The sequence below is a fragment of the Gopherus evgoodei genome, chromosome 1 (assembly GCF_007399415.2).
Source record: "Gopherus evgoodei ecotype Sinaloan lineage chromosome 1, rGopEvg1_v1.p, whole genome shotgun sequence".
Classification (NCBI taxonomy): domain Eukaryota; kingdom Metazoa; phylum Chordata; order Testudines; family Testudinidae; genus Gopherus; species Gopherus evgoodei.
The window spans coordinates 293,911,277-293,937,840 of NC_044322.1; the positions used below are offsets into that span (position 1 = coordinate 293,911,277).

At 39.4% G+C, this 26,564-nt stretch overlaps 1 protein-coding gene across 14 annotated transcripts in view; it reads right to left on the reverse strand.

Moving 5' to 3' along the window:
• NAV3 (neuron navigator 3) overlaps positions 1-26,564 on the reverse strand; it is an 854,219-nt gene that overhangs the window by 162,258 nt on the left and 665,397 nt on the right. For 13 of the 14 annotated variants that reach the window (XM_030548663.1, XM_030548662.1, XM_030548658.1 and 10 more), the window contains 3 exons: positions 14,226-14,334; positions 13,447-13,830; positions 9,096-9,215 (listed from right to left, as the gene is read on the reverse strand). In XM_030548663.1, coding sequence (XP_030404523.1) covers positions 9,096-9,215; positions 13,447-13,830; positions 14,226-14,334 — 613 coding nt within the window. Of the gene's footprint in view, positions 1-9,095; positions 9,216-13,446; positions 13,831-14,225; positions 14,335-21,641; positions 22,788-26,564 lie in introns of those variants that run through there. The other variant, XM_030548665.1, reaches the window with a different exon arrangement.

Below are 26,564 nucleotides of genomic sequence, written 5' to 3' on the forward strand. Positions count from 1 at the left end.
AATGGTTTATCCCATTTAGCATCATATGAAAACCAAATTTACTTCCATTCCTTGCAGAAGACTAAAAAGCTACTTCCATATATGGTGACAGGTTTCAGAACAGTAGCCGTGTTCATTCGTATCAGCAAAAACAAGAAGGAGTCATATGCTTCATAATGCCATAATGCTTCATGGGAATATGCTTATGAATGTATATATGACATAACTGGAATATGTTTTATGCTACGTATGCCATGTAACATATCTCTGTAAAGATTATGGGCATACTGAATATATTCATCCTATTTGTATGCATGTATCATTGTTGTATTCAAAGTTATGAATATTGGCTATGTATTTGTTTAATTTTAAGTAGCCTCAGTGAAGCAGTTGGTCAGCTTCTTGAGAAAAGACTATTCTCAGTAAGTGCTCAGTCAAGAAACACTTAAGCTAACTATGAATTTGGAGATGTCAATCCACATCTGAGCTTTCCCAGGAATGTGGCCTGGCTGGTAAGCAACTCAGTCATGCATGGACATGTGACTTGCCCATGTGACTCCAAAACTCCATCTTGGAGCTGAATTCTGGATAGGGCAGAGTAGGGGGTTTCCACCCACAAGAGAAAGTCTATTTAAGCCCCTGGGAGACCCCGACATTTTGTCTTCAGCTGCCTCAAGAGACAGCCTCTCCACCCCCAAAGGATACCTGAAAGGAACTGGAACAAAGGACAGTAGCTACAGGGGGTGATTGCTGAACCCAGACTAGAAGGAGGCTAGTCTGTAAAAGAAGCTTATTGGAACATCACTGAGGGTGAGATTTCATCTGTAATCATTTTCTTACTGTATGAGGTTCAGCCTTGTGCGTTTTATTTTATTTTGTTTGGTAATTTACTTTGTTCTGCCTATTACTTGGAACCACTTAAATCCTACTCTTTGTATTTAATAAAATCACTTTTTACTTATGAATTAACCCAGAATATGTATTAATACTGGGATGGGGTAGGGGGGCCAAACAGCTGTGCATATCTCTCTATCAGTGTTATAGAGGGCGAACAATTCATGACTTTACCCTATATAAGCTTTATACAGGGTAAAAATAATTTATTTGGGGTTTGGACCCCATTGGGAGCTGGGCATCTCAGTGTTGGAGACAGGAACACTTCTTAAGCTGTTTTCAGTTAAACCTGCAGCTTTTGGGGGATGTTGTTCAGACCTGGGTCTGGCTTTGTAGCAGGCTAGCATGTCTGGCTTAAACAAGCAAGGTTCTGGAGTCCCAAGCTGGCAGGGAAAATGGGTCAGCAGTAGTCTCAGCACATCAGATGGCAGTCCCAAAGGGGTTTCTGTGAGCCAACCCCTCACAACTTCCATATATGTCCCTTTCACAAATCTGAACCAGCAAATTAACTGACATTATCTCTTTCTGCTACTATTTAACAAAAATAGAGAAAGAGAAAACTTCATTTGTTATTCATTTCCCACAAATAATCACTTGCAGCTCATTCTTGTTTTGAGTTAAACATCTGCCATCTACTTTTCTTTCCTTTTCAGTGTAGTTTCCTTATGTAAGCTTAACATCAGCAGACATTATATTGCAGGTCTCTGACAGTTTAACATATTTATGACAGAATGACAACAACATTGTTTATATTGTTGATATTAATAAGATATTTGAACTTAAATATTTAGTGTTTTGGTTTGTGTTTCTGGTGATTTGATATAAAAATTTAAAGGAACCAAAGCAAGAGCAGAATCCCACAAAAATTAGTCAAAGGTTGCTTTATTTTATTTATATTGACCAGGTTCTTGCTTTTGAAAACGTGACCAAGGACACAGTAATATTCAAAGTAAAATGTCCTTTCTAAATTTATATATATATATATAAAATAAAACTTACTATTGATTTATGTTTGTGGTGTTGTAGACGTGTTAGTCCTGGGATCTGAGAGAGACAAAGTAGGTGGTACATTTTACTGGACCAACTTCTGTTGGCGGAAGGGACAAGCTTTCAAGCTTAATTTATGATCTTTTAGAATACACATTCATCCAAAAAAGTGTCATTGTACACTTAATGACTTAAAGCATCCAAATAAATCGACAGCACTGATTTGACAGGATTTATCTATCAAGCATGGGCTGTATATAAACATGCGTAGATTTTATATAGTTTAGCTTAGCACTGCTGGTTTACAGAAATATAATAAACCCCCTAAAAATATGTACTGAAAAAGATACTTCTAGCTGAGAATTGTTTTTGATGGCATAGCAACAACGTATGCTAAAATGAGTACAGATTTACAACAGGGACTATGGAAAAGCAAGAGGATTTGAAAATAATGAACACAAATGGTGGAAGAGGTTAACACTAACAGACGTTGAGAGAAATTATGGAAGATTAAAACTGATGAAGAATGCAATAATAGTAAAAACAAAGTTTTATATCTAAATTGTACCAGAAGATGGGTTCTTTAATTATGTTTTCCAGGGATAGCAGTGTAATAACAGCAGGAGTACTGAGGTTATTTCACTGCTACTGTGACCTAAGGATATACAGTATACTACAAAATCACAGCCATGAAAAATTATGAAAACAGGTCACATGATCTGGTAAATCATGCCAGTTTTCAAAACTAATATAATGATCTTTTCTGTTGTGTGCCACTGAGTAGCAATGCCAGATGAACTCTGTGATGAAAGCAGATGCAGCAGAGGAATGTCAAGCTGTACTGCAAAGAGCAGCAGACTTTTAGTTGGTAGGATTCCCAGTTTTGCCTGAGTAAGGCCTGTTGGATTGGGCAAAAAACATATTTATTCACTGATTTACTTACCTATTACTTCAAAGACATGGTGTGATTATTTCTTTTATTGCCATAGAGATCGCAACAACCAAATGCAGCGAAGAGGTTAAATGAAAAGGCAACATTTATAGTGTTAATATGAGAGAACAGTGGTACATTAATCAGATTAGTACTAAGCAAGAGGGACTCATGGAAGAAGGCACAGAATGATTACAGGACTGAAACATAGAAGTCAAGCGGGGGTGTCCTGAGAGGCAGATTACTTTTATGGTATACCGAACACCTATGTGTAGACAAACTGTCCGATAAGTAAAATTCCAAATAATATCAATTATTCAATGTAGTGACCAAAATTTTGAAAATGAACGGAGTGGGGAAACAATCCAGGTAATCTACCAAAATTTGAAGTCCTCATTCATAATCCTTTCTGCTCCTAACAGAACTGTATGTAGTGAAACTGGGTTCACAGTTGAATTCCCCAAATTTCTTTTTTGAGAAAATACAATATTCTTACTAAACATTCATCTACTCAAGCAAATACTAGGAAAGACTCATAGTCAGCCAGGCAGGAAGTTAGTTAATGAACTGCAGGCAAAATCTGGAATTATTTTATTATAATTATAATTAATAATGTATTATGGTGATTATGGTTTGGCTGAGAATAAATAACAGGGCAGCCTGAGCTGAGCGTAAAATGACTGCCAAATCCTCTGCACAAGTAACAGATGCTATGAGCATTTTAAGGAAGCCCTAAACATAAGAACACAAACTCTGTGAAAAGGGGTTCATGTCAAGCACAGTGCAATAAAAATCCATTCGAGCTGGGTAGTGACCAAGGTACATAAGAGGTACATTCACAGAGAACCAGCCACTTAATTTCCTGGACGTGACCCCAAGCACATGACTTAATTTATGGAGAGATTCCCAGAGATAAAATGTAACTAAATGGAATGCTTGGCCTGAGGTCTGGCACGTTACTAAGAAAGAATAAAGTTAAAGATAGCGCTGGAAGAAGAAAGATGGGGTGACCTACTTCTGCTGATTAGTGTGAAAGTAAGGAAAATGTCATAGCTTATTGATAGAGTGAGCCAAATTCCGTCCTGAGATAAGTAGAAACAACATGATTGACTTATAACAAGGTTGGATTTGGCCACAGTAGGGCTTTTTATTTTCTGGCTACACAGAATGACTTGCAAATCACTACCACTCACTTCCAAATTACTTTTCTACTTTCCAGGGAATTAACTAATTCTGTTTTCTTACATCTAACCTGCTTTAGTTTATATAACTTCCCCAAAGGATTCAAACTTTAAGAATGCACCTCACATGCTCTCCTAGTGAATCCCAAAAGCCAACGATAAGAGTGCAGGGTAGAAGGGCAAGATGATAAATAAAAATAAAATTCAATCACTAAAGGACCACGAGCTACACACAAATGCACACCCACTTCAAAAGATCCATTTGCTCAAGCTGGAACTTTGCTTGCACCTCAGGAAGGACAACAGCAAATGATCCATGCAAATGGGACTTTAAAGATAAAAAGTGTCCAAGTAAGAAAATCGACAATACAAGAACCATGAGGCTATCTTAAATTCTGCTGTTTCCAATGTCTCTTCATCCACTTCTCTGAGCTGACATGAATCATTCAGTGAAATGACCTGCTACAATAAACCTTTTGAGAGCTTTGTGTATATAGTATTATGTAAGCAACTCTTGAACTTTGACAGACATATTGGATCTTCATGTGTTTAAACTTTTATTGTTATAATGTTATGAACAACCTATAAGTTATTTAGAAATATCTCTTTCATGCTAGATTTCCACACAGGGGGTGGGGGGATGGAGAACCTTCCTCCACTAGTTGGCTGTCTGAGAGTCCCAGGGAAAGAGGCAGAGGCCAGCTGTAGTTGCTTACTGAGTAATTATTAGCACTGTAGGGCTGCTTCTCCTCTTCTTACACCACTGTACCCAGACTGACTTCAATGAAGTTAGTTCTCATTGAGCCATGTATATGAGAGGAAAATCAGACCCATAGCGTGCATCTGTCATAACTGGCATTTTCCTCGAGAGAAACCATTAGCCCACCTGGCTGGAGAGCATTGTGCTGCCAGATGAAGAATAGAAAACATCATAAAGGATACAAAGGAATTAAAGGGACAACACAAGTGCAATTTCCATCAGGAACTTGGAGGCACTTTCAGCAAAAGTTGTTGGCTGTAGTAATGGAGAGAATATAGAAAAAAAGCCCTCCCTGGATGCATGCTAATGTAAAATATCTATTGTCAGTAATGCCAGATATTTTCTCTCCGCACACAGCTGCCAATGAAGTGCTTTCCAACTAGGTGGGCAGGGGCAAAAAGATCATACCAGTAACGTCATGAAAGAAGCGTTCTGGCAAGGCATCTGGTACTTTACCCTCTCTTATGGAGCACATATATGTCCTTCATAACCACAAAGGGCAGATAGATAGCACTATAGACCTCCCACCTAAATTCCCTGTAAGCTGCATGGCTGCGTACCAGCTTATTTAGCGCCGCACAGGCACTCAAGGAACCTGCCTGGGGACCTGCCGCAGCTGGGGAGGGGCACCCATCCTCCAGCCCAAGAGCTGCCGCGGCACGGAGGGGCATCTCTCCCCCCCAGCCCAGGTGCTGCTGCAGAGAGAGAGCTGGAGGGAGTCTTCTCTCTCTGCTGTAGCCCCTGAGCACTCTCCTGTACTCCAAGCCCCTCATCCCCAGCCCTACCCGAGAGCCCGCACCCCAGCTGGAGCCGTCAAACCCTGCACCCCAACCCTCTGCCCGAACCCTGAGCCCCTCATCCCCGGTCCCACCCCAGAGCCCACACATCCCTGCACTCTAAACCTCTGCCCCAGCCCTGAGCCTCCTCCCACACAATGAACCCCCTGAACTTCGACCCCATTTCCACCACATGAATTTTGTTATGTGCATAGTTATGAAGGTGCACCTGGGTGGGAAAAATTAGAGGGAACACTGCCTCCCACATGAAAGTATAACATTTAAGTTGTAAGTCAAACCTTAATATAAACTCTTTTTCTTCTTCTGGGTATGAAAGTAATATCCACAACACTACTTGAGGATAAAATCAAACTGTACACCCACTATGATAAAGTATGGAAATCCATCCCACCAATCAGAGCAAGGGTCACACCAATCTTTGCATTCCTTTTTCCATTTAGTCTTTCATACTATAAATACAGTGCACGTTGTTGAAATGCACAATAATTTATTTTCATTTCATTAAAATGATCAAACACAGCTTTCTTGTGCATCAGCTTCATTTTGGCAAACATGAGTTCTGTGGTCAGAAGAACTCATAAAAACAAACAATCGTTTTTGGCACTTGAAAACCATATTCTCATTCTGCATGGTGGCATAGCATATACTTATAATACATATTAAAAAAACTATGTTAAAGGATGATTATTGAAGTTGCAAAGTTAGGAAATGCCAAAATTAAGGTTGCTCAAGCAACCTTTATTCAGTCCCCATGTGTATATGCATTGTGATATAAACTTTAATTACATGACCACTTACTATTTTTTTCTTAGAACCCCTGCCTTATTTAGTGTTCAGGTGGAACTTAGTTATCAGCTATTCAATATTTTATTTTCTTATTGTTCAATGTCTGGTCCTGTGCCTTATTTACTGTGCGCTATTCGAATCCTGCTCTGAAGACAGAATTATTAATTTCCCCAAGCGCTTTTCTATGGTGCTAATAATTATAGTATCTGATTATTTCACAAACAAGTTAATTTATGTTCTCATCTGTGAGGAAAAGGGGTAGTATTATCCCCATTTTAAGGATGGAAAACTGAGGCACAGAGAGATTAAAGTAAAAAGTTTCCACTAATTTTGTGTTCCCAATTTAAGATGCCAAGGATCTAATTTTTTCAGGTTACTTAGTATTATACAGCACTTTATATGTCCAAAGCACAACTCCCATTGACTTCAGTTGTGAGTGCTGAGTACTTTTGCAAATCAGACCACAGAGTATCAAATCAGGCACACAGAAAATGAAGAACACACAAGTAGTGGTGACCTGTGAAAAGTGTGATTTAAGTGACTTGATCACAGCTACTCTGCTAGAATGCAGGGATAGAATTCAGTTCTCTGGGCTAGCATTCAAGTGCCTTGACCAGGAGACATCCCTTTGTCTCTCTAAAACCCGGTGTCAATCACTAAACACCTTCCAACCTCTTGAACAAATGAAGCAAGAGTCTGACAGACACAGTCTCCTTTACTACACAAACCTGATTCATCCCCAGAGCAGACGGATCCTGTGCACTGAATGAGGCTAAGGCTCTCCAAAGAAAAGGTCACCATAATTTTTTTAACATAAGGAAAACGTGTTCAGCCCAAATGGCTAAAATTTGGCAAAGAGATAATTATAAGCGACTGAAAATGGTCTAATAATGGGAAATATATAGCAACTTTAATAACTGGAGCTGCTGCTATTCCCGAGAATAATATACACTTGCAAAATATTTATGTACATAAATGGTATATACAGGACATCCACACGTATAGCATGAAACACAGTTTGTAGAGGTGTTCACAAACCAAAATCCGTGATTGGGGTTGAGAGCTTGGAAAGCGAGAAAGATCTGGACCCTCACTCTGCAATGGATTTGACTAAAAACCTGGGTCAGATTACTTCTGAAATTTTGGGTGGTTTGAAATTAATATTTGAATGTTGAAGCATGGGCCAATCTCTAACAATTTTGAATATCTAATGCTAAACTGCCATCCTGTCTCTCCTGTCTTCCAAACTCTCCAGCCTTTTTCTTATGCATATAATTTAAGCTGCTTCTCTCACAGTCAAGGCTTCACACAAGTCCATCCTGACTACATCTCATCTCTCATTTCCTCCTCCTCCTTCTCTTATTTGCCTAAGAGAGCTCCAACCAAATTATATATATTCCTCTCCTACTCTTGCCTTTGCACTTCCTTCAATGCTTGGAATTCCCTTCCTTCCCTAAACCAACCTCTCTTCATTCAGATTCCTCTTTAAAAAAAACTTCTTTGGCAAAGTCTATCCATGGTAATTCATTAACAAAGAAAAGCATTGAAAGAAAAGTAACTGCACCTCTGGATTAAAACTACCTTTTTGTGCATTATATGTATTGTTTGACTAATCCAGACTGTACAAGCCTTACATCATGAACATGTTTTCCTAAATCCCAAGGATGGACTGACCTCATAGAGTTGGAGGTCATGGGAGCTGCTTCAGCTAATTTGTTAGGTTTGCAAAACCAGTACAAATTTGCGAATCTTTCCCTCCCCCTGATAAAACCCTCTCTTTGTTTCCCCTAAAGTGAAACTTGATTTTTTAAAAGATGGACAGAAACCACACACTGAATTCTCAGCACTGCCAAGCTCTGCAGCTGGAGCTTATCTCTGTCATGGTCTGGACTAAAATCTGAGCTCTGAACAACTCTGAGCTCTGCAAAAGATGGGTTATGAATTTAGATCCAGACTTGGTGGCTTGAGTCCATCTCTGAAAAATATATTTTTTGGCTAAAGGAAAAGGGATAGAAGATCCTCTTCCGAACGAGGCTTGCACAAGTGAATCTCTGGTATACATGCTGGGCTGGGCTGGACTGTGCCTGGATTTTGCACAGCTGCACAAGGAGAGGATGATGCAAGGAGTCTTCTCCCTTTTGCATGCCTGCACAGAAGCTGGTTATAATTTCAGTCCCTGCATCCACAGGGGCTGCTTTCTTCTAGCATCCCTGGGGGTACAAAGTGGATGGAGAGCTGAGCAGAGATTACACTAGAGCACTCCATGGAGCATTTGGCATTATGCTGCTCCAAAAAAGCACGGTGATGGCCATCTGGCACAGAGTCCTGTATATATTGCTTCCTACCCCCAGCTCTGCTCCTTCCCTTCTCTCCCTTTTCCTTGTGTTAGTTTTTCACTTTGCAGCTCTGTGCTCCATTTTCACTCTATTTGTTCTTCCCATGTATCCTTGTTTACAAGACTTACCCTAAGAAATCATCATGTCCCATTTCCCAATCTCCACCCCCATTCTGGACTCCTTAACATTCTTCCCCCATCCTCACAAAATGGATTCTTCTTCCATGTTCTCTTCCTTTTGACAGACTCTTGCTCCCAGATAGACTTTTTCCCCCACTTACTGCGGCATTGGGTCCTCTCACCTGAGGGCTAAGATCCCAATGAGCCATGAATTCTGCCTTCGTTCACTACTACTTGGGAATAGCTTTGAAATGCTGGCAGGTATGAATGATGATAAGACCTTGTCTGCAAGCTTCAATAATTTTTATAGAAAAAAAGGTGTTACCTGTCAGCATCCACAGTCACATCATGCACCCCTCTCTGGATTACGTCTCGGGAGGCAGCTAGGTCTGGAATTCGGTTCAGACTTCTTGTATACAGGTTGAGCCCTCCATCTGTCATGTACCTGAAAATAAATATGTGGTCAATCAGTAGGAAATGCAAACATCTGGCAACTATGTTTTGTTCTAAAGCTAATGGGCTGTCGAATTCAAAGCTCAAAGTAAAGGTTTTCCCACTTTGTAGTGCTTTTGTATTAATACTATCAGTGTATGGCCTTTCATGACACTGTCTCCCCCACAATGAGATCAGCCTTTGCCACTCTTGTTATTTCTCTAGGATATTTTGCCTTGTTTGTGTTTAGCACAGGAAAAAAAAAAGAGTTGTGCTAAATTTTAAAGTCTCCCAGGTCCCTTCATGAATCTGTCTTGCATTTTGAGATGCTGGCTGAAGGCAACAGCACCAGAATCAAGAAAAAGCATAGTCCTGATAAAAAACAAGCACTTGCATCTGAGAGGGTGAACAGAAGACAGAGCTTAAGAAATCTGACTTTACAGTCCTTACTCTGCAATCAGATAGTCAACTGAAAAAAATGGAAGCTGGCTTTTAAAAATCTGACCATTTATGCTGTCATCTTTCCATGTTGTTCTTCATACTGCTTTCTTTATGTTTACTGAATGAAATTTATAAGGCTAAAAATTACAGCAACCTGTGTGGTGCTGCTTCATGTACATCACTAAAGACTTATTAAAGGTGATTGAACTGTAAGTAGCAGCAAGAATTTCTGAGATTCCTACCTAAAACTCAGTCACATCTTAAGCAGTACCACAAATCTGTGTAACTCTCAAGATCTATGCATTACTCTCCCGAGATTCCCTATCATGTTGCCTTGTCTCCCATGCTCCCACTTTCCTCATCCCATTCCTGGATTGTTGTCTCATCCTGTTGTTCTTGTTTTAAATGTAAGATCTTTGGTGAAGACGCTGCTTTTGTATAGCACCATGCAGCTGTATGATACTCTACAAGTAATAATACCAATACACATAGGAAATGTAGGTGGGGTATTTAATTATGGCAGTTAGGTAATCAAACACAGTGGAAGACTGTACAGTCACTATAATTGAAGCTATTCAAGACAGATCTAAACACTCTTTTACACTGAATGTTTTAGGCTTTATTTCTGTCACGATGTAATGAGGATGGAGTTCTCCTCCAACTCAAATGATTGTAAACACAACTTTTTATATGGTCATAAAATAGTGCTACCCATATTCATCTTTCAGTTCAAATGTCTGTACAATTAAATGAATATTTTGCTCTAATAATTCTATACAGAGTCTTAGATCTCAATCTCCAGCTAAAGCCAAGAACACTCAGCACAACACAGGATTGCATTATCCTATCTCAGGCAAGATGTATATTGGTTCAGTCCCTTTTGAGTCCCTCTAAGAGCTGCTCTAACTTAAACCAACTGCCACTGGGTTCATGGGGCTAATACAGCAGCCCGGGATTACCAGAGCACATGCCCACTTTGCCAGCAGCCAGGAAGAGGCATCATAGAAATGGCTATGTCAATTGTATGCCACTGGAGGATTTGCCTATGCTAAAAAGATCCTGCCATGGCTAGCTAAGCTGGCTTTCGAGCAGCTTGGTGCAGATGTTGCAGTGCCAAGCTGCTGCAGTGCAGCCAAAGATTCTGGCTTTAGTTTGTGAGCTCCTGTGCAGTTTTTGGCAAGCGATACCTAAATTCTGCAGCAATTTTGAGTATTAAAACGCGAGGGGAAAGAGGTGGTTGTTGTTCTTGTTTTTCAATTAAACATGAAAACGTCCACAACATATGTCCCTTTGTTAAGAAGTATTTCCCAATCTGAAAAGTACTGTAAATTTGCAACCCCCTGGTTTCAGGCAGTCTGTCTGAAGACCCCAGAAGATAGCACTGTACTGGAAGATGTATGATTCACTTATGGAAGGTTTCACTCAAACTATAGAGGCTAATTTTTTTTTTAATGAAAGCTTAGATTCTGGAGCAAATGTATGGAGCAGGTGATGAATTATGCAGTAAATGCTGTGGTTGTGGAATTGCACATTAAATACAACTGTGGTTAGAACAAAACCCTGTCTGTAAGGTCCCCTCCTCATATAAATAAGGGCCACAGTGGAGAGGCTTAACTTGTGAAGTAGGTCTTCCTCACACTAATTCCTAATTACTGATGGATTCTTATCCCCAAGTGTTTAAAGTAATTAAAGTGAGAATGAGAGAGGAAAAAGAGATAAGTCTTTACATGCCTCAATGGATCTTGACTTTTCAGAGCATATTAATGAGTATTTTAATATCTACTGTACCTACAGTATGTTAGTTGACCACGTTACTACTTACTTTTTATTGAGTCATCCTTACTACCAACGTAAAGAAAAAAAAACACACAACACAATGACTTCATCATTCTCTAATGTGATAACCTAATTAATATATTTCACATCAAGCATTGCAAAAGCTCTCTTTTTTAACAAAGCACACATATAACATTTTTCTTTATGGAAAAGAGGGCTTCAAATATCACTGTGCAGCATCTCGCACACTCCTTTCTACTTTGATACAGCAGGCACCATTAAATCATTCTGAGCTGTCTTCTTCCTCTTCTTTTCAGCTCATTATTTAAATCCAGGCAGAGGCATGGAAGCTCATATAAGATGGCCAGCAATGCCATAGTGTGGATAAGTTGCTGGAATAGTACATCCTGTTTCACCATCATCCATTCTTTAACCTCAGCTACACTTCTACAGAGACCAGTCACATCAGCTCCCCATCATGCTTTGTCTTCCCCAGGCTGGTGTGTAGAATTGCTTAGGTTGTCATTGAAAACAGATCCCTGTACCACAGAAAGGTAGGCAGGCAATATACTAAGCTAGCCATTTAAACATCCACAGTGCACTTACAGAATGGGTTGTGACACTAACCTTCCCCATCAAAGTGCCTCAGCTGTGACCTGCAGAGACCATCTCTAAGGTTAGAGTATCTCAGTCTCATGTCCATTCCATCTTTTACATCTCTGATAAGATTGTCAGCAAGAGTCCAAATTTGTGCTAAGTGTGATGTGATGTGATCAAATGTCCCCTAAGAATTAGATTCAGACCACCAACTAATTTCACATAAGCCACTGAATAGCCTTCACATGTTAACAATCTTTAAATCATTTGTGATTAATGGGCTGATTTGATCTACTAGCTACAAACTGGTAAATTATGTCCCATAACTTCCTATGTTCCATGTTTCCAGTTGTCTGAGCAGACAGAATTACTGTGAAGCTCTGGTGTCCACTAAAAGCACCCTGGAATATTATAATGTGCCCTGCAAAAAATACACCCTTTGAATTGTGCTTTCCCAGCTATACACTACTACCTGGTACATTAGGCAGCAGCAAAGAGTAATTCAAATATTGATAATACTGAAAATGAGGCCTTTTGTCTTAAATTGTGTTTTGGAATTTCTAGCCCTCAAAGTAAATTCGTAGAGTTTGAATTACGTAATACAAATACACCTAAGTGGCAAATGAGCATAAGGCTCCTGTCTGAAATACCAAAGACAAGAGTCTCAGATATATCCACAAATCAACCAGGAATATCATCATTAGCACATTTGTATTTAAAATAAAAAACATTATAAAGGTCTTTTTGGGTGGAGCCAGGACATGGAATCTCTATATGCAAAAATTACAGTAATCTGCTCTCAGCATTCGCTTGAAATCAGTCCCTGAAAATCAACTGAACACACACAAATAGGATGCAGAAATGAAAATAATTGTCATCCATTGTTCCTGAGTTAACCAGAAGAAAATAGTGACTGACATATTCCTATCTCCAAGGATATTCCTATAGGTCAGAAATGATATTCACAGTTGAAGAACTGAGGTAAAGGCCTGTTACGCAAGACTATAACAGACAGCATCTGACATGCAAACAGAAAAAGTCAAGCCTGTTAGCAACTGCCTTTCATCAGCCCCATCTGAAAACACAATATGTCATCTAAAAAAATGTAAGAAAGATACTGAAAAAACTCTAAGGCACAATAAAACAAAACTGGTTTTACTAAACAGTTGTGGAAACCTCCATAAATACTTTATATTAATGCCCCTAAAAACCTGCTCCTGCTCACCCTGAAGCTAATACCAGAACTCTCATTGACTTCAATAGGGGACAAGCTGGACCCCACAGAAGGGTTAGAACAGCACTACCATTTTGTTTAAGCATTATATAGTATCCACAATTCTACATTTACCAGGTTAGATTTCTTTATACAAAATCCCGTTCAATTTGCCCTGTCCTGCATTAGAGTTTCAGCTGGGTAAAATGCCACTTACCCACTACTGATGTCATCTGTTCTGAGGCTTTTGCCAAGAATGTCCCCATCACTCATGTAACCGCCAACATCAACTTCCGAGGACATGTCCAGATCACTGCTTCCTTTTTCATTCATGTCAATCTGTGACATATTCCCGAGGCGAGAAACAGCTGCTCGGCGAAGAGGTGTGGTATACATGAATCGCGAGGGGTCAGTATGTATGAAGCGACCAGCACTACTGCGAGGGTAACCACTACCTAAGGATGGGGCATCTCCTGCCTGGAGGCGAGGACTAGCCTGGCCAAGCCTCCAAGTCACTGGCGTGGATCGGCTTGTCAAGCCTGGTATACTTCTCCCATTCACTTCAGTTGTCACAGTGCTGTCAAACGTTGTCTCCAATGTGCTGCCAAACAAAATGTAAAAGTCAGTTCATTGTGCTCTCTTTCGCTTTCTGAGAAATAAAGATGAACAAAATTTGCACTGCTAGGTGGAGCGTAGAAATGTAAACCAATAATATAATAACCCAAAACTTTTTTCTCTACAGGATTTTATTTGCACATATCATCGATTAAAAACCGTAGACAAGCTTCCAAATGAATCCTGAGATACTATTTACAGAAGGGTAAAAAAAACACTTACATCAAATTATTATGACAAGAATCCCAGACACACAAATAGTATCTTCACAAACTGCACTGTTAATTTTCCCTTGCTAACCTGTAATGGTAAGCCTGCAATTCTTGACTGAAAGTGTTCTTGTACACTCCAAAATGTAAGGAGTCCATGCACAAATAGTACCTGTGGCTTATCTGGGTCCCTCTAAGGCTGGACATAGTTTCTTCCAAATTCTGTCGCAGATCTGCTATATTCTTTACTGTTCTCATTCTTCTTGTTTCTGGGTCTTCCCCTGGAAGAAAACAAAATAATATAAATTCTGTGTGGGTGTGCAGTCATGTGCACGTATGGGGCGCGCGCGCATGTGTGTGTGTGTATACAAATATAGATGTAAACTAACATGAATGTGTGCAGACAACTATATACATGATATCATTTATATATGGATACATATACATATCATTTAAAATTTGAATATACACAAGCTCCCAGAGTGTATTTGTAGATCTGTCCATCCATCCACCCACATACAACATGTACACACCCATCCTGCCAAATGTTATTGAGTGCACACACAGCAATCAAAAGTTTTGTGGTGATTAAAAGTTCATTTAAAAAATAGCAAGTTAGTGGAGGGTCTTGACAAGACTGAAAAATGTGGGGATTGTGGAGACTAAGGCCCTGATTTAGGAAAACATTTAAGCACACACTTAAAATCTATTCCTATTCAGGAAAGCTCTTAAAGTTAAGTCTGTACTTAAGCACCCTTCCTGAGTAAGGATGCTTTCCTGACCTGGAGTCTTATCCCCATAATCCTCACAGTGGACATAAAACACTAAGTCCCAATATAATTCATACATTTATAGATTTTTAAGTCCAGAAGGGACCATAATGATCATCTAGTCTGACCTCCTGCATGATAAAGGCCATACAGTTTCACCCAGAAGTTCCTGCAACAAACCCACAATTTTTCGCTGTACAATAAATAAATAAACCCACAAAGATAAAATGCACATAGTGAAATACTGTGTTACCCCAGGAAGAATGTAAAAGCCTAATAAGCCTAATATCAAATAAATACATAACAAAAATTACCAAATATTTGATATATATAAAAAATCAGAAATTAATATATTTTTTAAAATGGTATAGTTTATCTAGCAGTTTTTGTTTACTTTAACATAATCATTTAACTACCCCATATTTCCATTTATTTTCTTTTGAAGAGTATAGTATTAAATAACATAGTATCACAGATTTTGTGGTTTATCACGCCCAGAATGTTGCCTTTGACAGTGTCCCATTTGTGATGCTTTGGAGTGGGTGGGGGTAGATATAATTCTAGCAATTTGTACAATTCTGAACAAATGGAGAAAACTATTCCTCCCTGACGCCAGGACTGATCATTTTATGCCCGTATACATCACTTGATCAACTCCAGTTTAGTCACGTTATCAGTGATAAAATTGTAAAAGCCTTTTAAAATAGGTTAATATTATTTAACTCTAAATTCAGCATTTCCCTGGGATATATACAAATTAAGGTTGTAATTCCATCTCAGGATTTTGGTGATATTAAGAAACTGCTTCAGCTTTGATCTCATACTTGTTGATATCAGGAGAACACCTTGTGAATCTGAATTCAACAGGACACAAAAGAAAAGATCAGAAACACAAGTGAGAGAAATGACAGGGTGATAACAACATAATCTCATGTTTACTCAAGACATATACACTTCTTACTGCTGACTTTTTTTGTGCTGTTGCTACGTTTTTGTTCCCCTCATGTCCTGTAGATAAATGTATGGGTGAGATCGAAATATGACTAGAGTTGAAGAGGAAATCTGGGGAGGACAATAAGAAGCAGTACACAAGAATGCATAGAAATATCAGTAATGGGAGGAAATGGTTGTGTCACTGGTAGAGCAGAAGAGTCAGAGTGAGAAGCAAGAGGAAACTAAGTTCATTATTAGAGTTCACCCAAAAAATTTTGGAGGAACAATTTTTCACAGGAAAAGAGAGTTTCATCAAAATTAAAATATTTTGTGGGTAGTTGTGAAATTTGCCAATATTTTCACTGGAAAATTTAGAAACAAATCCTTTTGACTTTCTTGTTTCATTTTGACAATATTGTTTTCACTTTTATAGTATATTACAATGTTAATGTTAATACTATATTATGCTATATTTAATATTAAATTAACTGTCTCAATTTTACTGAATTGAAACCATTTATGTTAATCAAAATGAAACATTTTGATGCTTCCAAACAGAAAACTTTTTGAATTTCTGTCCCATGGGAAATTTCCAAAAACTGCCTTTTCATTGCAATTTGGAATGATTTAAAACAAAAATACTGGAATTTTCAGGGGAACAGAAATTCCATTTTCCAACCAGATATAACCATAATGTAGACAGGGGCTATGAATCCTGAAGTAGGTCTTTCAAGGCAAGACACACCAGGCAATGAGCAGTCAGCAAAGAGACTCAAAGAGGTGCATTATTTTGGCAGCAGAAATCTAGATAGAAAGAGGGGGGTTTAATTAATCCATTAATCAATGTGGAGGTGATGAAGGAATGCATAAACTGTAGTGACGCCAGCCTAAGGCTGGAATTGACACAACCTGCTAGCAAAGCACAAAGAAAAAAACAATGTTTGGCCACAAATGCTATTTAACTTCTAACAATAGCTGAGGATCAAATAAGACCTCTTAGTAAAAAAGGCATAACTCCCATTCGGCCAAAGAATATAGAATTTACTATGCTATTTCCCTCTGCCTGCATCCCTCAACCCACCAGAATCACCTTTCTTTCACTGGACTGTGGATATACATGCATACAGCAGTCATAATTAATAAGTCAATATCCAAAAACAGTTACCACACCATGGTATGTATGATACCACAGTTTTCCATGTATTAAGGAATGAAAATAATGTGTCTTAGAATTGGAAGTAAGTGTGGAAGCTGTAAGGTATAATTTGGGAAAAGCTGAATATATATCTTGCTTATGTGTGTGTTATTAACTGATAGTCATTGCACTTTAGTTAAGGTTTGAAATCAAGTTCCATAATAAACTCTGTTTTAACTCCATCCTAAACTGTTTTGATCTGAAAATAGCCCAATTTACTGGAAAGGCAAAGGAAATTTGGGGCTAAAGGTCGCCAATTCTTTTCTCCAGTTTGAAATTTTGGCTAGTTACATTCCTTTGGGTTCATGTTCTAACTCAGTTCTGCATCCTGTTACCGACCTACCTACCATCCATTCATCCAACAAACAAATGCTTCAGACATTTTTGAAACCATTAGTTACAACTGAAAACAATGTACTGCACAGACATAACAACTTCTTTCCTCCTTGGTAGGCGGATGCAGTATAGTACCAGTCAGAGAACTCTGTGGGCTTGTCTACAGATAAAAATTGTTCTGTCTTAATTATACCAGTCTGTCTTAATTATACCAGTATAGTTAAAGTGGTACAATCCTTCAAGTATGGACACAGTTATATCAGTATAAAAATTCTGATAGCTTATTCATGTACATGAAGACGAATAAAGTATACTGGTATGGGCGCCTTTATACCAGTATATCTGCATCCACACTAAGGGTTGTATCAGTATAACTATTTCTATAAAAATCACACCCATCTGAAATAGTTATAGCAGTGGAAAAAATGTGTGCAACTCCAGCCTTACTTCTGATGCCAATGGCCCTAACTAAATAAAGCATTTCAGTATGTGCTTAACTTTAAGCATATGAGAAGTCCCAGTGAAATCAATGGGACTATTCATGTGTTTGAAGACAGGAATACATTTAAGTACCTTTCTGAAATCAAGCCTATATGCGTACTTGGATTTGCTTAAATGTGGTATAGTATATTTTTGGAAAGTTGGATTTGTGACTTACACTGTGAAGATGAAAAAAGAAAAGGCAGAGTGATACATCTAGTCCAGCGGTTCTCAAACTTCATTGCATTGCAACCCCCTTCTGACAAGAAAAATGAATACATGACCCCAGGAGGAGGGACTGAAGCCTGAGCCTGCCCAAGCCCTGCCACCCTGGGTGTGGGGGAGAGGGGAGGCAAAGTTGAAGCCCAAGGGCTACAACTCCGGGTGGAGGACCCGTAACCTGAGCCCAGCGGTGGGGCTTGGGCATTGGCTTCAGCCCTGGCCCCTAGCAAGACTAATGCCAGCCTTGGCAACCCCCTTAAAATAGGGTTGCAACTCACTTTGGGGTCCCAACCCAGAGTTTGAGAATCATTGATCTAGTCCATGCATGGTGGGTGGAGGCAGTACATTGAGATTTCTGTATCATATGGAGCAGTGGATGGGGAAATGGTGCGAGTAATTGTTTGTGAAAATAATACATAATATGCATGTAATTTTGAGCATAATGGAAACTGCGATGGGGAAGGTCAAATCTCAGTTCTGTAACTGGAGGGTAAGAAGGAAGATACTGGTCTGAGGGAAGACTGGAACTGTGGATCTTGTTCATTTGTAAAGGTTTGTAGCCCATGTTGGAAATGTATATAACATATAATGGGATGGTGTAGAAGGATTTCCTGGTCTATAGACAGAGGAAGGGTTTAGAGGTGTGAGGGGGCAGAGTTAAGGCTGTTCTTAGACTGTGCAATATCCATACTTAACATGTGTATATTTATCTGAGGGATGGAAGATATCTGAATATTTATCTGCCTTAACTATTCATTTCCATATTCTAAAACCTTTGGATTTCAAAATTACAATGTTTTTATTTGGGTGTGTGGTTTGTATGTAGTTATTTTAACATTATTGCTAATATTTTCAATATTTAATATTCACTGTTACTTTATCCTCTCCTTTATCCTCTCCTTTCCTTGTTTGTTTGTTTCTACCCGTTGTCCCTTGTCATATATTTAGAATATAAACTACATTGGGTAGGGCCTGTCTTTTTTATTGTGTGTGTACAAAGCACATGATAATGGAGTCTTGATCCTTGAATGGGGCTACCATTTGTTTCCCTCAAAACATAGTATTTCTCTCCCAAAATTACTCTCTCCAAAGCTCAAGAGTGGCAATATTCTGTCTTGGGAAAATGACATGTTTAAAGTCTATTCTCCTGTAATCTCACAAAGGTAGGAAAGGACATTAGAAACTGAATAATCTCCCATTTCCAATGGCACAAAGCTCTTTGTTTCTAGCACAAAAAGATGAGAAGATATCTGACATAACATTATTATGTAAAAAAAAAGCTATTTAGTATTATTTCTAGAGGTTTTTAAACTGTATTAGTTTTAATTTCTCTCCTTCTTTTAGGCCTTTACTGATGGACTCATGTTACTATAGCCAAATAGCTTTACAGGTAGGAAAAAAGAAAAACAGAATCAGTAAAAAAAAATTAAAAAGTTTCTACATTTTTTTTCCTTCAAAGTATCTGGTATGTCATGTGCAGATTACATGAAGGTATAGTATAAAGATTTTATTGGCATTCATCTGGAGTGACCTGCTTCACTCATTCAAGGCTTCAACACTCGTGATTAATGTAGACATAAAAAACTCTTGCATATAGCAGCTTAATAGCACACTAAACTACAATGGATTCTCTCTGCAAATATCTACAGCTCTCTCTTGTTTGAGATACAAACACAAACAATCAAAATGATCATTTTTAAAGAAGTCACTGTTCAGGTATGTTAGATATTTACCTTTAACTGCTTTATCAATAACCCTGATACTGATAAATTCCAAAACTTACATGCTGACTATAATTAAGACTGTGAATTTGTCACAGAGGTCATGGAAGTCACGGATTCTGAGACTTTCCTGGGACCTTTGTGACGTCTGCAGTGACTGGTGCTGCTGGCCCAGGGGCCACCTGAGCAGCTCGGGCAGTCCCTGTGCCAGCCGCACTGGCTGCTGCTGGGGCAGTCTTGGGCCATTGCGCCCCTGCAGCAGCAACAGGAATTTGGGTGTGGGAGGGGACGCAGGGTTGGGGACTGGGTGAGGGAGGAGGTGAGGGCTCCGCAGAGGTGTGGCCAGGCAGCTCTGTGCACTGCCTCAGCCCACAGGTGACAGTCCTGCAGCTCCCATTGGCCGTGGCTGGTGCTCGGGGTGGAGGCAGTGCGCAGAGACTCCCTGGCCGCACCTCTGCCGAGGAACTGAGGGAGGGACATGTTGCCTCTTCCAGGGAGCCACATGGGAAGCCCTGCCAACCCCCTCTGCCCTCCCCTGCACCAATGGAGATCTTGGGCTGCTCCCCACAGAGCACGCATGGCGTCCCCACCCCCAGCATCTGCAGCGCTCCTAGCCCCCAGCTCGAGCACTCAAGATTTAGGTCATATAGTACAAGTCATCGATAGTCACGGGCTGTGAATTTTTGTTTACTGCTCGTGACCTATCCATGACTTTCACAAAAAATACCCGTGACTAAAATGTAGCCTTAACTATAATTAATGCCTGAAGCAGATAATAATAATAAAATAATAATAAAAATAATAATTTCACTTATATAGGATCTTTCATCAAAGTATTTCCAGATAATAGTAATAAAAATAAGCTCCCATGTAAAATTCTTCCTCCTTAGATCTCAAAGCACTTTACAAAGGAAGGTATATTTATCCTCATTTTGTAGATGGGGAAGGAAGGCTCACAGAGGTGCAAGTGACAGAGTCAGGTATAAAATTCAGATTTCCTAACTACCTGTTCCCTAATCTCCATGCAAAAAGTCAAACCTGGCACCTCAGTGTAAAGTACTCTGGGTCTTAAAAGTTAAGAATATATCTAATTTCTATATTAGTTTAAAATGAAACATTTTTACCAAATTTAAATTTCTTCATAAATTACATCCTAAATCTTTAACGCCAGTCTGAGTCCAAATATATATCAGTAGGAAACCTAGAGAATAGATACACGCTTTGCAGCCTTGGCAAAAGATGCATACTATTCAACCATTTCCCTACACAATAGCACAAAGCTTCTGAAATGAACACTTTGGACAACCCATCCTTTCAGGGAATGAGATGAAAAGTAATATCAGCAGCACAAAGGATTTTTGAAGCTCCTACGGCTGTGAAATTTAGATGCTTGCTATCACAAATTGATGTAGCTAGAATGTGAAGCTTTGGCACCCACAATTCTATTGAAATTCCATGTTTATGGATGAGATTACCTGCAGGGAGGAGGAAAAATGTGAGGATAAAGTCATAACTAGGCCACAATATTGCCTACATAAAACAGTCCTTGTTAATAATCCAAGGAGTCTAATTTTACATTAATGAGAAGGAAAGTTATTAAAATTGCAATATAATATTTATTAATAAACTGTTAACACGTTTCACTTTATTTTTAAAGAGCTAAGAAAACTGTGCGTAATTACTCACATACTGTATTGCTGCTGATGTACCTATCAAAAAAGATTTAGAAACTAGTCTTCATTTCCTACACTCTTTAAAGCTAAAAGGAAGGAAGCGAGAGAGGAATACTCTAAAATTCAATTTTACATACTATTGCAAATAAACCCAATTCTGTCTCACAATATTACTGTCAACAAAGTCTGCTCCCTGCAGATCTGTTCTAACACTTATGTAACTCTGCCCTTTCTTGTGTCAAACGGAAATTAACTTACCTAATATATCCGTGTAAAGTACTTGTTCTAAGTCACCCAGCATTGTCATTATGACATCCTCATCCAGCTGTGCAGTCCCTTCACGGAGGCAGCCTTCTTCCTCTTTCTCTGCCCAGTTCCTGCTAGTGAAATTTGACTTGCAGGGGACATTTTCATCATCTGATTTGTCCCGTTCCTCATTATCAACCTCAAAACCTTCATCTGTAGACTGGCCTCCTGATCTTCTACTTGATTTATTGCTTCCAGCAGGTGGTAAGACTTCAGTTTTCTCGGATGTTGCACTGTTGGTATGGTAAAGAGAGTGCACGGACTGCGAGAGCAACTTGGACAATGAGATTCTATCTTCAACTTCTGCCTCTCTCTGATGACAATTCTGGCTAGATTTTGAGGCATTTCCAAACCAGTTCTCCCTGTATGAGTATCGTCTCTTCTCCCCTTCACTTATGAGTGTAAGGTTGGTCAAAGACTTCTGTTTCTGAAGACGAGCATTCCCTCTTCTAACAGCCTTGCCTTTAAAGACTGATAATTCAGCAGGTCGTTGCATCCTTTCAGCTAAAACTTCACCTCAGCCAGATTTCATATTCCTAGATCTACAGTAGCTCAAATCTTTAAGCAGGTCTCAGATATGACCCTTTCAGTACTGTACGATGCACACACCATGTAGCACATCTTTGCACTTGTAATGAAAAGCTAAGCTCAAGCATCCAGTTCATGTGCTGTAAATAACTAGACAGGCATAGTCATTTTCTCTAAATTTACATTGCTGCCTGTGCTAAGCCACTTCTTTCCAGTCATGTTAATCTGCAGTACTTACAGGCATTTTTACTCAAATTTCTCTCAAGCAGAAGAGAGTTGATCAAACACTCTGCTCCCACATAGAAGTAATCCCAAAAGCCAGCTGCATTCTCCCCTCTTCATCCAATCACCAGTCTCATCAGAATGATGGGCCTGCATCTCTCTCTACAGCTGCAGTGTTCTGAAATCCAAAGTACAGCGCAAGTACTATCTTGTGTTTTTTTACCTCTCACTAGATCATGACCGACCTCAATGCACAGCTCTGTACTTTAGATGGGCTGACACAGAGCTGCAAATACAGCCTACACGTCAGAGCGCAATAAGAGCCAAAATTAACCACTGAAGCAAAGCTCTGAACAAGCCTCCTCACATTTTAGTATTCAACCTGCATTCCCAGATCTATGACTCTTCTCTGCTACTGCAGTGGATGCTGCTGGCTGCCATGGCAGCAAACATCCTGGTGAATTAAACCGGAGACATAGAAGCCTCTGTCCAGTTTAAAATGCCACAGGTTTCAAGACACGGCTTCACCTGAATGGGCTGCTACAATATTAGCCCTAGCTCACACTGAAATGCTATTTTTCTCCCTGGAAGGTTAGAATGACAAACTATATATTTCTTCTCCCTGCTACTCCCTTTGCAGGCAGTTAAAAAGCAGATTTGCAAATGGTTCTTTAATCTTGCAATTTCTGCTGTAAATGAATAAATCTAATTTAAGAGGATAAAGAAACTAAAGAATGGAGCCTGATGCTACCCACTCTGTGGCAGTGATTTATAAAGTGAGAGATTTCATTTCCTCCTTCAAAAAAATTCTTGGGATTCAGAAGCTACTATGGAATTATAAAGCTTTGATAAAAATCAAGGGTTCACAACCTTCAAAAAGGAACCTATTAAATAAAATACTCAATAGAAAGAATACTGTTTTCTTACAAAGCTACCCAATTTCAAGTCTGAATCAAAGTTCACAAGAGCTAAATGTGGCTTTTACACATACAAAGAAAGGAGACTAACATTCAAAATATATCTTCTCCCAGTGGGAAAAAATACTTGTATCAATAATTAAGACGTCTGAACAGAAAATTAGCACTAAAGTAGAATTTTATTCCATCTTTGAAACACAAAGGTTTACCCAGGAGCAATCAATTTGGCCAAATACTGTGCAGAAATGTCCAAATATAAATATAGAAATGCTACATAACAATACACTGATTCTGTCAGTATCATGATACACCTGTAACACACTGTATTGTGGGAAACCCCAGGAGTTAATGATACACAAGGACAGATTATTTGAAGACTTGCTATACTAGTAATAAATGGGCATTAAGAGTTGCCCCAGTGTCGTATTTTCTTCTCATCCTCTCACTCTACAGCTGCTAATAAAGGTAGGGCTGGATAAAAAATACATCTCCTAGCAACAAAATGGAGGGGTGCATTTTTCCTGGGGGCCAAGAAAGAAAGATCTAATGGTGTCAAGTGATGATCACTTTGAAAACTAAATCACTGCTGGACCCCTCTAGACACAATGTGTACAGGAAAGAAGATAAGATACTCAGCTGGAAAGGTTGTTCAAAATGAAATGAACTAAAGGAAATCCAGCCCTACTCCACTTCCCCTGGCCATCCAAAAAGAAAGAGAGAAAGAATGTTAGCAATGAACACTCTTCTGTTTGCATGATGCTAGTGGCCAAAGGACTATTTTCAATTGCTTTATTTTCAAATTAATGCAGCACTGGTGTGCAATGGGGAAAAGAAGGCAGTGTCTTGTTCCTCAGTGTAAGCAGTAGGGCAGGACTCCTCCATACGACTCAAGAGAGTTAATGGGCTTGCCCACACATATCATCCACAAGGGTGTGAAATCTGAGAAATGCATCTAGTCCTCCAGCCAGCCACTGTGTATGGTATGCTGCAGTAAGCAACAAGACCTACCTGGCAGCAGAAAAGTGTGTACTTTATATACACCTATTTTAGATAGATAGATAGAACAAATAAAAAACAAAATCTACATTTAAAATGTTACAGTAAAAGTTGTTTTATACGGCATGCGGGAGGAATGGAGGGTGCTGGTAAGCGAAGAATGCTGGTTAACTAAGAGGGAGGAACTTTGAGTTTGGAGCAGGTGCGCGGTTGGCGTGCAGAACGGGGCTTGGGGTGCCAGCTCTGGGGGCCCCTCACCTTGGGCAGCTCCCCACAAGCAGCGACCTGTCCTGGCTGCTCCTAGGCCAAGGCGCGGCAGGCAGCTCTGTGCGCTGCCCCTGCCCGGATCGCTGGCTCTGCAGCTCCCATTAGCCGGGAACCACAGCCAATGGAGGTTGTGCGGGCGGAGCCTGTGGGTGGAGGCAGCGCCTCTGCCTAGGAGCAGCTGGGACTGATCACTGCTTGCGGGGAGGCTCCTGAGGTTAGTGCCCCCCGGATCCAGCACCTTGAGCCCCATCCCGTACCTCAACCCCCTGCCTGCCTGCGCCAACCGGACTATAAACTGGACTTTCAATGAAGATCAGAGATGTCAGTTTATAGAACTTTCTGGTTGGTGAAGTGCCAGATAAAACAGCTTATTTACGGTATTAAGGTAGCAAAGTCAAGCACTTAAATGTTATAAATGTTACAATTAAGGTTTCCTGTGCAATCTTAATTTGTCCCTTTTTGTGCATATGTAATGTACTACAGGCATTTATTGCATGATCACATACTATTTTTCCATGAGACCCCATCTCAGGTGCACCTCACCACCCCCTAAAATACATTAGATGGGATGAATGTACAGAACAAAGAACTCTGAATTATGATAACTCTCCCTTTGTAATGATGATTTTAACCTGCTTCTGATCTAACATGGACCCCCTTAATGTGACAATACCTAAGACTGCAATATGAAAGAATCCCAGGTTTATTTACTGAAATATAGTCTTCTAAAGCTCTTATATATAGAAACAAAGAAATATAACTAAAACCATGAACAAGAACAGGCTATATAACAGAAATCACATTAGGAGGTTTTGAGGTAGCAGATGTTACAGTATATTCCTCAGTTACATGACAATCTAATGCAGGGGTTCTCAAACTAGGGGTCAGGACCTCTCAGGAAATCATGAGGTTATTACATGGGTTGTGATGAGTTGTCAACCTCCACCCCAAACCCCACTTTGCCTGCAGCATTTATTATGGTGTTAAATATATTAAAAGTGTTTTTAATTTATAAGGGGGGGGTCATACTCAGAGACTTGCTACGTGAAAGGGGTCACCAGTACAAAAGTTTGAGAGCCACTGATAATGTACTCCCCACTCTAAAGATGGAAGTGTCATTTTTAGAGAGGACAAACATAAGGAATTTTCCCAACCTCATGGTTATAGTAATAATAAACCTTATTTTGTATAATGCATTACATAGAAAGGAATCTTAAAAATGATTTTAACATATAATAATCTATGGACAAATTCTGTTCTCAGATAAGCACACACAATTTTCATTGGTATTTGAATGCACAGTTATGTCCTTTGTTAATGAATTACATAATAGAACATCAAAATCCACTTAATTAGAATAACATGCTAAATTCAGTTAATTCTTAGTACATGTGTACATGGTTTACAACATTATTTTTAAGTGTTTCTTTTAGAAAGGGGAAAAACATGCAGTAAATGTGAACTGCTACTATTGGGATATAATTCTAATTCTTAAAATGATTCCTTGCCTCGTCCCTACCTTTTGTATAGTGCCTCCACATTAATGGTACATTTATAATAAGCTAACTTTTGCAACTTCATGTATAATTATTTATGGATTGTGATAAATGAAGGGGGTGGGGAAGCTCCCTTCTATGGACACCCAGCCAGCTAGTAGCTATAAAATTGCTCTTAGTAGCTATTCTCTACTTGCTTTACCTGTAAAGGGTTAAAAGTCTTATTTTATGCATAGGTAAAAGGAAGTGAGTGGGCACTTGGCCAAAAGAGCCAATGGGAAGGCTAGAACTTCTTAAAATTGAAACAAGACTCCCCTTTTGTCTCTCTGTTGTTGTTCTTGGGGAGAGGCAGGCAGGGAGCAGTTATGCTGTGAGAAGCTTGGGCCAATATTAGTATTATACCTAGAAGCTACTCATCTAAAACTCCAAATATGTAAGTAGATTAGGAA